At 36.4% G+C, this 13956-nt stretch overlaps 3 protein-coding genes across 3 annotated transcripts in view; all 3 read right to left on the bottom strand.

Moving 5' to 3' along the window:
* Window positions 1-1445: 1445 nt before the first annotated feature.
* Window positions 1446-5854, bottom strand: LOC144957676 (uncharacterized). Its single transcript, XM_078889023.1, has 3 exons — window positions 5833-5854; window positions 3816-3855; window positions 1446-2478 (listed from the first exon to the last, which is right to left on the bottom strand). Exons 1-3 carry the CDS (start codon window positions 5852-5854, stop codon window positions 1446-1448), a joined length of 1095 nt encoding a protein of 364 aa, XP_078745149.1.
* Window positions 5855-6130: 276 nt separating this feature from the next.
* The window catches only part of LOC144958023 (uncharacterized), a 127957-nt gene continuing 120131 nt past the window's right edge, over window positions 6131-13956 (bottom strand). Inside the window, exon 2 of the mRNA XM_078889612.1 lies at window positions 6131-6709. Within this exon, the coding sequence (XP_078745738.1) occupies window positions 6479-6709 (231 nt within the window). The 3' untranslated portion in view covers window positions 6131-6478. The remainder of the gene's footprint in view (window positions 6710-13956) is intronic.
* LOC144958213 (uncharacterized) lies at window positions 9020-13464 on the bottom strand. Its single transcript, XM_078890021.1, has 2 exons — window positions 13353-13464; window positions 9020-9833 (listed from the first exon to the last, which is right to left on the bottom strand). The coding sequence occupies exon 2, from the start codon at window positions 9638-9640 to the stop codon at window positions 9020-9022; it is 621 nt and encodes a 206-aa protein (XP_078746147.1). The 5' UTR covers window positions 9641-9833; window positions 13353-13464.

Genomic DNA, 13956 nt, shown 5'->3' with positions numbered 1-13956 from the left:
TTTTGGAGGAAAGGAAATGATTCTATGTAACCTGTATGTATGTATGGACAGTTGTGTGTGATTTGGTTTGGATGGAGTTGGTCAAGGAGAAAGAGATCGCTACTCGGAATAAATGCCCTCAAAATTTTGAATCCTCTTTTGTCCACATACTGTGTCTGTCTGTTTGAGCAAATCATTTAATTTAACAGTACTAGTGCTTAGTGTTAGTTGTAATTGATGATTGATGCTGCAATATTTGTAGAATGTCCAGTAAGCTTGTTGGGTGATTGATTTTGTTCTACTAACGATGTCATACTTTATAGATAGTATGCAGATGACGTCACTCAGGCCTTTGTTATTGTTTTTGCCATCCGCGTTTGTGAGTTGTTCTCACTAAACTGTATTAACAAGACTATAAAAGTTCATGGTTACACAGAGTTTGTGTGTTGGTCCGTTATACTTCCGGATGGCAATGTTGTGAACTCCTTGGCCAAGCGCATTCTATCTATAGGCAGATTGATAGTAAATTGAGATATTGAAATCATACACAATATTAATTTTTAGTTTTTACTGGTCAATAAAAGCTTGTCCAAATGTTTATTGTCATCAGTGATTTTATCAAATAATGACATAAATCATATCAGTTTACTGTTATGACCAATGCAACTGTTTGAGAGATACCGAAAAAAAAAAAATTATATATGGAACTAACAAAACCAAGAATAAATAAAGAAAATAAACTGCCAATGTGATAAGGCTAGGGCTATTGGTCAGTACTGACGAATAGCCACTCCGATATATGACTTAATATAGTAATAACTTTTATATTCAAGTGCACCAAAATATACAAGCACTTAAAATTAGATCCACATTTTGTGATATTTAAGGAAAACTATTAATCACAAGACTGTCAAATTTGCACTGATGTTTAGAAAGACAACTGATTTTTCAAATAAAAATAAAAAGTGATAGAGGCTGTTATTGATTCCCCACTATTCCAACATGTTACAAGACCATAAATATTCATAATTTCCCCTACTGATAGGTTTTCACGGTGATTGCAACTTATGTAAGGTCATATCAGTGTCAGTAAAAAGGAAGAAAATGGGATCTAGTAAAAAGTTCTAGAATTACAATTAAAGTAGCCAAGAAAAAAGAAGAACACGCTATCAGTGTACTTATTTTGAGATTATCTAAATGTTTCATCCTGACACAAGCACAGGTCCCCCAGTGATGATAATGACAATTTGTCAGTCAAGCCCAAATCTAATGCAAATATAACATAGCTATTCATAGTTATTTAATATATTATTAGTCCTAAAGCACTTCTGATCATTAGACACATCCTGACCTTTTGCAAATATAATTTAATGAATTGTCATTTCCAATTAAACATTTTAGAGGCCTATAATGCTGTCTGAAGTATTGCAGTAAAAGTGAATTCTGAGTAAATGCCTTTCCACATGTCACAAATGTATGTGCTCTTTCTTTGTATGAGTTCTAATGTGTTGAAATAAATGTGAATTCTGAGTAAATGCCTTTCCACAAGTCACACATTTATATGGTTTTTCTCCCGTATGATTTCTGATGTGATATTGTAAATGTGAATTCTGAGCAAATTTCTTCCCACAAGTCACACATTTATATGGTTTGTCTCCTGTATGAGTTCTGATGTGTGCAACTAAATATGCTTTCGAAAAAAATGCTTTTCCACAAGTCAGACATATAAATGGTCTTTCTCCTGTATGAGAATTGATGTGACCACGTAACTGTGAATTCTGTTTAAATGCCTTTCCACAAGTCACACATTTATATGGCTTTTCTCCTTTATGAATGTTGATGTGTTGCTGTAATTTTGTATTACAGACAAACGCTTTTCCACAAGTCACACATTTATATGGCTTTTCTCCTTTATGAATGTTGATGTGTTGCTGTAATTTTGTATTACAGACAAACGCTTTTCCACAGGTCACACATTTATATGGCTTTTCTCCTTTATGAATGTTGATGTGTTGCTGTAATTTTGTATTACAGACAAACGCTTTTCCACAGGTCACACATTTATATGGCTTTTCTCCTTTATGAATGTTGATGTGTTGCTGTAATTTTGTATTACAGATAAACGCTTTTCCACAAGTCACACATTTATATGGCTTTTCTCCTTTATGAATGTTGATGTGTTGCTGTAATTTTGTATTACAGACAAACGCTTTTCCACAGGTCACACATTTATCTGGCAATTCTCCAGTTTGGATTCTTGAGTGATGTTGCAACTGTGAACTCGTAAAATTTTGAGATTTTGTATCAACTTGAGAATCGTCTATTTCACTAAAATCAAATCTTTGATCTGGTCTATTGTGATTTGTGGAAAGATGTTCCAAAGTTGTATCATGAATGTTCTGGAAATCAGTGCCAGGCTCGTGCCATTCCACACAACTGTCTGTAGTTTCATCAACGTCAATTTCAATTTGGATGTCTTCATTCAAAGACTGGTCACAGCTGTCAGAAAAGTGAGTGGAGCAGGTACTTATGTTGGTAACAACAAGATATGAAGTGAGTAGAAAAGTGCCAGAAGACAATAGAGAATAAAAAAAAATTTTTTCGCGGCGGTGGTGGGGTTTGAACCTGCGACCTTATTGGTACGACAACTCCGCCTGGCAGGTGAGAGCGTGGCTCTACCGTGTGAGCTATCCACGAACACAAAAATATTCGTTTCAAACTCAAAGTCATTTCTAGATCCCTCTCTCACCCACTTCTTGAGATCGCCGATTCGTTCACCACCATCGCGAAATAATTTTGACCAGCAGTTAAGCTTAATAGCCAATATTCTCATCACAAACATATAACATAGAAACGATTGAGACATTGAGTATGCTCCGGTGTATGGGGTGAATTTTTAATTCAGAAAAGTGAGTGGAGCAGGTACTTATGTTGGTAACAACAAGATATGAAGTGAGTAGAAAAGTGCCTGAAGACAATAGAGAATAAAAAAATTTTTTTTTTCGCGGCGGTGGTGGGGTTTGAACCTGCGACCTTATTGGTACGACAACTCCGCCTGGCAGGTGAGAGCGTGGCTCTACCGTGTGAGCTATCCACGAACACAAAAATATTCGTTTCAAACTCAAAGTCATTTCTAGATCCCTCTCTCACCCACTTCTTGAGATCGCCGATTCGTTCACCACCATCGCGAAATAATTTTGACCAGCAGTTAAGCTTAATAGCCAATATTCTCATCACAAACATATAACATAGAAACGATTAAGACATTGAGTATGCTCCGGTGTATGGGGTGAATTTTTAATTCAGAAAAGTGAGTGGAGCAGGTACTTATGTTGGTAACAACAAGATATGAAGTGAGTAGAAAAGTGCCAGAAGACAATAGAGAAAAAATTTTTTATTCTCTATTGTCTTCTGGCACTTTTCTACTCACTTCATATCTTGTTGTTACCAACATAAGTACCTGCTCCACTCACTTTTCTGAATTAAAAATTCACCCCATACACCGGAGCATACTCAATGTCTCAATCGTTTCTATGTTATATGTTTGTGATGAGAATATTGGCTATTAAGCTTAACTGCTGGTCAAAATTATTTCGCGATGGTGGTGAACGAATCGGCGATCTCAAGAAGTGGGTGAGAGAAGGATCTAGAAATGACTTTGAGTTTGAAACGAATATTTTTGTGTTCGTGGATAGCTCACACGGTAGAGCCACGCTCTCACCTGCCAGGCGGAGTTGTCGTACCAATAAGGTCGCAGGTTCAAACCCCACCACCGCCGCGAAAAAGGAAAAAAAATTTTTTTATTCTCTATTGTCTTCTGGCACTTTTCTACTCACTTCATATCTTGTTGTTCACAGCTGTCAACAACGTTGTTATCTGTAAAAATAGTGAAAGAGTATTCTTACCTCCACAAAACAATAACTTATAAAGCGATGAGTGAAAGAATAAATATTTGTCTATTGTCAATATAAATAACAAATATGTTGATACACAACGCCTCGGTCCGGAAGGTACTAAATATGGATGAATTCAATTCAATTCAATTCAAATATTTATTTACTGTCGGCATTTTTTTAAAAAAATGTTTCATAACTAATTTAGTCAGGCTAATAGAAGCCTTTGACCGACCCAGGATGAACTGATAAAACAGCCAATATATCTGAAAAATGAATTTTAAAAGTGAAAATACATTTAAACATTTTTTTGTGTGACTTATTTAATGATTTTTCTAGCAGAAAATCTTCCTTTTTTTCATTAAAACTGTTTTTCAAATATTTAAATTAATTTTCAAAGAGGGTATGCCCTGTTTTCACCCATAGAAAGAGGGATGATTTTGACATCTGTTGAAGACTTTAAATCTGGCAACAGGACACCAATCTGGTAAACTCTTACTTTTTCTTATAAGGGAAATCCAGTTCTACCTTTGCAATGTTTTTTTTTTTTAGATCCTGACCCAATTTTGTGGCCAAATTAAATCCTCAAAAAGATTTTGAGTTGTGTGGCTGGTACCATTTTCGACTTTAAAATCCTGTCAGAAAAATACTTAGGGGTCCAAAAAGACATATATGCCTGTTTTATCGACTACTCAAAGGCATTTGATTCTGTTAGTCATCAGAAACTTATCCAGGACCTTGTGGCAATAGGTGTGGGAAAAGAATGATGTGGCTCTAATCGCTAATCTGTACTGGCAGCAAAAGGCTCAGATAAAAGTGCAGGCAGATACAACAGATGCAATTGAAATCAAGAAAGGAGTGCGCCAGGGATGTGTTATGTCTCCTTGCTTGTTTAATTTATACACAGAGTCTATATTTCGGCAAGTAGAAACAGCACAAGGGTTGAAGGTTGGTGGCCACAACATCAACAATTTACGTTACGCTGACGATACTGTCCTGTTGGCGGAAAGTAAGGAAGACCTACAGAAGCTAATTTCAAAAGTGAACGAAGAGAGTAAAGAAAAGGGACTGTTCATGAATGCGAAGAAGACAAAAACAATGGTGATAACAAAAAAGAAAGAGCCCATAGACATAGATATAGAAATAGAAGAGTGTCCAGTGGAACAAGTAAAGGAGTTCACGTACTTGGGGCAGTTGGTAACATCCGATGCAAAGTCTGACAAAGAGATCAGGAGACGAATAATCCTGGCCAAAAATGCGTTCATGAAACTAAAGGCAATCCTCAACAACACAAATATCTCCATCAGAACACGAATGAGATGCACCAAATGCTATGTGTGGTCCATTTTCTTTTATGGTTGTGAAACGTGGACACTAACCGCACAGACAGAACAACGTATTGAAGCTTTTGAGATGTGGACGTACAGGAGAATACTGAAAATACCTTGGACAGCAAGAAAAACAAACATCGAAGTCCTCGACCTAATGGGCCAAAAACAAAAAGAACTTCTTTTGACTGTGAAGCACAAAAAGCTGTCATATTTTGGACATATGCGAAGACATGATAGTCTCGAAAAAAGGATAATGGAGGGAAGAATTGAAGGAAAGAGAGGCAGAGGAAGACAAAGGAAATCCTGGACAGATGGCATCAAGGAAGCTACAGGACGGCGCATGGCAGACTGTAACGAGGCTGCAATGGACCGTGAAGGATGGAAAGCCATGACATCCGACCTCTGGAAAGAGATGGAACCCGGGTAAGGTAAGGTAAGGCTGGTACCAAAAGCCAATAGTGTTCATACTAGGTTCAAACTCAGACCATTTCAGTTATCATTTGGAAACGAACCCACATAAAGCATAAAAACCCGACCATAAAAACCCATTTCTCTTTGGGTGTGAAGAATTATACCCCACCCCACCCTCTCTCTTCCACAAAAAAAAAGTAAAAATGTCCAAAATGTACCTTTGGGACCAAACTGTTGCATATTGTTACATATCAGTATCAGATTGATTTTATAGGAAGAAAGTTGGTGGATGGATTGTTGACCAAAACAGGTGATTACAGTAAGAGGATTTACGAGTCTGAATAATAACAAAACAGTAAATGACAATCTGGAACATTCTCTAGCCTTATGGATGAAATTCCAAATAAATTATAAGACATACCCTAGATAGAATGCTGGACAACGAGTTCCGTCAAGATGGGAAAATATTTCCTGAATGTCACGTCACCACTGGAGGGATACAGGAGATAAAGATAAAGGGAGGCAATCTGACTCATGAATGAACAAAGGACTGTTTATTGTCAACACTTCTATTTTTAATTCTAGGACCACAAAAAGTCATAACTGGCCAATTGAATTGACATTGCATTGGATGTGTTTTCACAACCACCAAAATTGTACACAATAAACTAATCATGGACGACTGTGATATCATTCAGTGTTCCCAGATTGTCATTGGCTAATTATAGATTGGAAGGTATGGGAGAGCTAATAAACTGGAACTATAGACATAAAAAACAAGATGTACATTGGGTATTTTTGTCACTATTGAACGCTGATTGCTGTAATAATACATTGTGTGTGTGTAAGAATATATGACTATTATTATATACAGTAAAGGAAAGAGGGAATGAATTGCATTGACACAACTTTGCCACTTTGATACCGCCCCCCCCCCCTTTCCAAAATTGGACAAATATTCAACCTCATCATTAAAATACCTTGTGCAGTCTTCCAGACCATAGCCGTGACCTCTGACCCCAAACCACTGGAAGAGACTGGCCCCTCACCAATTGTTTTATAACTCTGGTCTCCTTTGATGACATTGCAGGGTTCCTGAAAAAGGAAGTGAATACAGAATAAAATCAAAACAGTAAAACAGATACCACCAAGCTACAGGTTATTTAGACCTTTTCGGGTCAGTTATTTCTAGTGTCACCACAGTGTACAACAAAGAGGAACAGATATTCTTGGTGTATCGGGTTTTACCTCAAGATTGGTCTTGAATTGAGCATAACATTTCACTCTTTGTAAGGAATATAATATCAATTGAAACTCCCATCTGGTAACAAATTAAGGGTTTTATGGCACTGGGAAAAAAATTAGCTCATTTCAGCACCAGTAAAAAAGGAAGAAAATGGAATGTTAAAAAAAAATCTAGAATTGCAAGTTAAGGTAGCCAAGAAAAATAAAGACAAAGGGGAATTGGTTCAAATAGGGAACAGATGTAGATTCCAAGAGCACACCGTCAGTGTTTGAGATCATTTAAAATTCTCATCCAGACACCAGCTATGGATCCCAGTGAGGGGAATACACTCTGATGATGATAGAATTTATCCAAAACAGAAAACATAACATTTTTTTACTTTTTTAAAAAGTATCTGTCATGTAAAGAAATGGATCTTGGTGATTTTGCTGTGATCTATTCAGAAAATGTTGTCAGCTGAAATTGCGAGTGAAAAGGTATATATCAAAGTTGGAAAACCACTGACACAAACATGCTTGTAACAAACAAAACAAAAACAACTGGTCAGTGTTAGGTCAATTCAAATTTTCAAAACATGTGACCAGTTATAAAGCAACATAATAAAATTGGTCACAAAATGACGAGTAAAGAAAAAAAAATGACAAAGATTTCAATTCTTTTTATTAACACTGAAATTGATAGACTCCTATGATCAGTCTCTATTAATCTCTTAGTCTTAGTTGTAATCATCTACCTCATCATCATTATCATCTACCTCATCGTCATCATCATTATCATCTACCTCATCCTCATCATCATCATTATCATCTACCTCATCGTCATCATCATTATCATCTACCTCATCGTCATCATCGTTATCATCACTCTCAACGTCATTGTCATTATCATCTACCTCATCGTCATCATCATTATCATCTACCTCATCATCATCATCATTATCATCACTCTCATCGTCATCATCATTATCATCTACCTCATTGTCATCATCATTATCATCTACCTCATCGTCATCATCATTATCATCTACCTCATCGTCATCATTATTATCATCTACCTCATCGTCATCATTATCATCACTCTCACCGTCATCATCATTATCATCTACCTCATCGTCATCATCATTATCATCACTCTCATCGTCATCATCATTATCATCTACCTCATCGTCATCATCATTATCATCACTCTCATCGTCATCATCATTATCATCTACCTCATCGTCATCATCATTATCATCACTCTCAACGTCATTGTCATTATCATCTACCTCATCGTCATCATTATCATCTACCTCATCGTCATCATCATTATCATCACTCTCAACGTCATCATCATTATCATCTACCTCATCGTCATCATCATTATCATCTACCTCATCGTCATCATCATTATCATCTACCTCATCGTCATCATCATTATCATCTACCTCAACGTCATCATCATTATCATCTACCTCATCGTCATCATCATTATCATCTACCTCATCGTCATCATCATTATCATCACTCTCATCGTCATCATCATTATCATCTACCTCATCGTCATCATCATTATCATCACTCTCAACGTCATTGTCATTATCATCTACCTCATCGTCATCATTATCATCTACCTCATCGTCATCATCATTGTCATCACTCTCAACGTCATCATCATTATCATCTACCTCATCGTCATCATCATTATCATCTACCTCATCGTCATCATCATTATCATCTACCTCATCGTCATCATCATTATCATCTACCTCAACGTCATCATCATTATCATCTACCTCATCGTCATCATCATTATCATCTACCTCATCGTCATCATCATTATCATCACTCTCATCGTCATCATCATTATCATCTACCTCATCGTCATCATCATCATCATCTACCTCATCGTCATCATCATTATCATCACTCTCATCGTCATTGTCATCAATATCTTCTTCATCATGACAATAAATTAAAAGAAAGAATATTATCTCACCTGACATCGTGTCCCCAGTGATGACGTCACAGAAGAAAGATTGATTGTGTCTTCGAGTTTAATTTTATCACCGACGTCAATGCTCTCTGAGCCTTCATCTTCTAGTTCAACATGGACATCATTGGATTGTGTAAAAGTGTGGGAAGAATTCTCTGCCTTGATTTCTTTTTGAAGTAGAAACTTTACATCAGAAAACTGTGAATAATTGTGGGAAGACTTTTCCACCTCAATGTCTTCATCTTCAAGTTTAACACTGACATCACTGATTTGTAGATAATTGTGAGAAGAGTTCTCTGCCTTGCTGTCTTCACCTTCAAGTTTAACACTGACATCACTGATTTGTAGATAATTGTGAGAAGAGTTCTCTGCCTTGCTGTCTTCACCTTCAAGTTTAACACTGACATCACTGATTTGTAGATAATTTGTAGAGAAGAGTTCTCTGCCTTGCTGTCTTCACCTTCAAGTTTAACACTGACATCACTGATTTGTAGATAATTGTGAGAAGAGTTCTCTGCCTTGCTGTCTTCATCTTCAAGTCTAACACTGACATCACTGATTTGTAGATAATTGTGAGAAGAGTTCTCTGCCTTGCTGTCTTCATCTTCAAGTCTAACACTGACATCACTGATTTGTGAATGAGCGAGGGAAGAACTCTCTGGTTTGATGTCTTTACCTTCAATTTTAACATTGACATGCATGGACTGTGGGTCAGACTCTGGTATTTTTTCATCTTCTACCAATTCAAGTTTAATATCAATATCAGAAGACTGGCATAAGGTTTCTGATGATATTTTAGTCTCCATTAGATCTTCAAGGGCGTCAGTAAATGATGGAATGGAATCCTCTGTCGCTACAACATCTTCCAATCCGACAGTTGAATGTGATGTCTCAGAGCTTGTTAAATCTTCTAGTGAAAGCCTCTCAGGTTTGTCTGTTCAATTTTATAAGACCTTTCCTTCCATATTGACTTCTCTCGACAGAATATAAGGATAGACACTGGAAAAAATAAAAACACACAAGAAATATTTGAGAAAATGGAAAAGATGTCAAAGAGTGCTTGTTTTGTTGTTATGCTAGCCTGATAGTGTTTGTTATGCTAGTCTGATGGTGCTTGTTATGCTAGTCTGATGGTGCTTGTTATGCTAGTCTGATGGTGCTTGTTATGCTAGTCTGATGGCGCTTGTTATGCTTGTCTGATGGTGGTTGTTATGCTAGTCTGATGGTGCTTGTTATGCTAGTCTGATGGTGCTTTAGCAGAGACGCCAACTTTAAATTTGGCTCACAGCAATTTCAGACACTACTCAGAGGAATTTCAATGCCGAAAGAGGAATTTCCGTAAACAAGAAAGGAATTGGGATGGTATTTGGCATTGTGTTTACATATTGTATAGTTCTAAAAAGATATCATATATGATGGTGATGATGTGATGATGATGATGTCATAGTTGTTGTTGTTGTAGTAGTAGTGGTAGTGATGATGATGTGGTTGGAGGGGAGGGGGTACCCTTGGAACAACTTGACCTCACCGGAATTTGACGGAAGTTTCCTGGAGACCAGATTTTTTTTTGCACCATGCTGGATTATTTTCTGTGAAACCGGAGGTTTGGCATCACTGGCTTTAGGCACTGGCAGGTCGTGTGTCTTTGGTCATGTAAACATCGTGTGTCTTTGGTCATGTAAACATTGTGTGTCTTTCATCAGTCTTTGTTCAGGCACTGACAGGTCATGTAAACATCGTGTGTCTTTCATCAGTCTTTGTTCAGGCACTGACAGGTCATGTAAACATCGTGTGTCTTTCATCAGTCTTTGTTCAGGCACTGACAGGTCATGTAAACATCGTGTGTCTTTCATCAGTCTTTGTTCTTTTCATCTTGAAAAGGCTAGAGGCGTCTACTCATCCATTTCTAAAGGTTTGTCTGGGAATAATCAAATCTCTCATTGAAAACGATGTCTACATCAATAACAAGATGATGGCCCAAATTTCAATTCCCCAGAACCTTTTTTTTTCCAGGCTCACCAGATTAATTATACAAAACATACAAAACAGATAATAAAAAAAAAAAAAAAAAAATAGACCCACGTTTCGCAAGTTTTGAAAAAAACGTAAATGTCTGTTTTGTTTGTTTTTGGAGGTCTAACAGTACTTGGAACAGACTTGGGTCGTTTAAGTGCCAGAAAAAGTAAGATGACAAGCTTGGATAAAAGGAGGAACAGAAGTCGATGATGGAAGAAATGTACAAGTACATGCCTCTGTATCAGTCAGAGACATCAATAGTGGCCTCCCTTGGATCTTTGCAGGAAATGAAAAAATATATAGATGTACTTTTACAAGCAATATCTAATACAGTCCACTTCGGACAATCGCAACACCTTGGGATCAACAAAAATGTTGCGTTTAATCAAATTTGCAATTAACTGATGTTGAGTTTCCTGTCCACAATTGCAACATTTTCCCTCTGAGTTTACGTGGGCTTGACTGTCTATGGCTGCAAGACGCAAAATAATAATAATAATAATAATAATAATAATAATAATAATAATAATAATAATAATAATAATAATAATAATAATAATAATAATAATAATAATAATAATAATAATAATAATAATAATAATAATAATAATAACAATAATAATAATAATAATAATAATAATAATAATGAAGTTCATTTATCATGCGCTCCCCAATCCTCTATACAATAAAGTTCTAGGTGCAACATAACAAAACATTTATTGAAAGTGGACCTGAAATTGAGCTCTATAAAAATTTGACTGCAACTCTTCCACAAATGGAAAATTCAAATTTTAAAATAAATCAGGGCATCATTAGAGAAGAAGGTGATAAAATACAATACATTAAAATGGTGGGTCTTATTACTTACTGGAAGTATGAGTACCATTGATTTGATGTAGAAGGAATGCTAAATAAGCATGTCATTCATATAATAATATAAGAGGAAAAAAAGTAAATACGGATTCAACATGAACCATGAACAGCAAGCACGCTTGAGCAAAACAATGGCATAAAACTTATTTGCACAGGAATTAATTACTTACCACTATTGTTCCTTATAATTATTTACCCAATCAGTCACGAAACGATCAACCAGTTTGTTTACAACAAAAGGCAACCGAGATGTAGCCCGACTCAGTGGCAATCATTTACCTTTTGATTTAAAAGTGTTTACATAACATACTTCCAGCATTGCCGTTTTACTTTTTCATAAGGCGTCCGTTTTCATAATTTTACTTTCCACCATGTTAAATGTGTTCAATATTGGCTTAGACGAAACAGTGAAATTTATCGCTTGGCTACTCAATTAAAATTGGCTACCTTTGGAACCACGACAGGTTTGGAAAGCAAAAAAAAATAATTTCACGAAGGCCATGTAAAAATACACAGGGATGTGTTCAGACAAAGCAAATCTAAAAAGAGTTGCTTAACCTGAGCAATATTATATCGACCATGAGATTTTTTCTTTCTTTCTTTCCCTTCTTTTTCCTATTTAAATTTGACGAATTGGCTGATTTAAGTTAACTGACTGAGAAGTTACAGGTCTAGACAACTGCAAATACAGAATGAAGCCAAACAGAGCACTCCAGTACCTACTACTCAGCGGCATGGCATGCTTACAGTATAAAGTGGTGCCAGACGAAAATGACTTAAACATGCTACATGTGTAAATATAAAAGAAAGAAAAAAAAACTTACATACTTGTAAAGTAAATTTGCATGGTGATGTTTCTATTCCTGCAAATCTTTTCAATAGTTTGTTTATATAAATCACAAACGAATATATTGATTGGAGTTTGGACACTGAGGGAAATGGCTAAAGGGACACATGCAGACATTGAATGTCAATCGAACAAAGGGTCATTTCAAAACTTACAAAGCGTAAGAATGTAAACAGCCCATAGCCTATTAAAAGAGTACTGTAGTTACGTCATGAAACAGCCCCATTCCACTTCGGAAATCAAACATGACACCATACAAGATCTCTCTCTCTCTCTCTCTCTCTCTCTCTCTCTCTCTCTCTCTCTCTCTCTCTCTCTCTCTCTCTCTCTCTATCTATCTATCTATCTATCTATCTATCTATCTACCTATCTGTGTGTGTGTGTGTGTGTGTGTGTGTGTGTGTGTGTGTATGTGAGATGAACGCGCACGCACACACACACACACACACACAAAGTCAAACACGCATATTCACGTGAAGATCATGCATTTAGCATATAGCATCACTATCAAGAAATGTTTGACTTAACTCGTTCACATTCCTTCATATCAATTTTTGCAGCAATAATAATAATAATAATAATAATAATGATGATGATGATGATGATGATGATGATGATGATGATGATGATGATGATGATGATGATGATGATGATGATGATGATGATAATAATAATAATAATAATAATAAATTAATATATACAATAATCACGACACAGAGAGAGAAACAAATGAACTTGTTAATAATCGTGATTTCGATAATAATAAAGATGGTCGAAGTTACCATACTATGACTAGGACGTAAATGACCAACATTAGCTATTTTTCCCCAGTCCAACAGAGTTGGAGCAAAAATTTATCTGCACCTGAGGCGGGTTTTTTCTCGTATGTGAAGATGGTAAAAGTTCGAGCCAGGTATTCAATGTGGCAACATTATAGTACATTATAGTAATAGCCTTAAATGGTGCCAGCAAAAATCCGCTCCTTGAAATCGTTTGAGTGGGGAAATCCAGTCACTCGCTCAGCCATGGTACACAGTCGCTGACAGTCATCAACGGACTGTGTGAATCGGGAGAAAAGCGTGGATAGAAGGCGTTGTGACAGAAAGGGAGTCTGTTTCGCACTGTTGATAAAAGGCGATATATACCATTTCTCAGTTTTATATATTTTACATGGATGTGGTGCCAGGCACCATTTGAACCAATAGAGCCACGCCCCTGCTACTACTACTACTGCAAATAACAGAAATGAACGATATCTATTATTTGCAGTAGTTCTACTGCAAATGACGAAAAGAAACGCTATCTGAATATTTGCAGTACTAGAGTACTACCGCCAATCATGGAAATCACCATTTACAGTACTAGGTTGGCCACATGCATTGAACT

Source organism: Berghia stephanieae, chromosome 12, assembly GCF_034508935.2.
Source record: "Berghia stephanieae isolate SIO BIC M18660-M18661 chromosome 12, UCSD_Bste_1.3, whole genome shotgun sequence".
Classification (NCBI taxonomy): domain Eukaryota; kingdom Metazoa; phylum Mollusca; class Gastropoda; order Nudibranchia; family Aeolidiidae; genus Berghia; species Berghia stephanieae.
The sequence above is the reverse complement of the archived record's forward strand: the minus strand, read 5'-3'. Positions and strand labels throughout refer to the sequence as shown.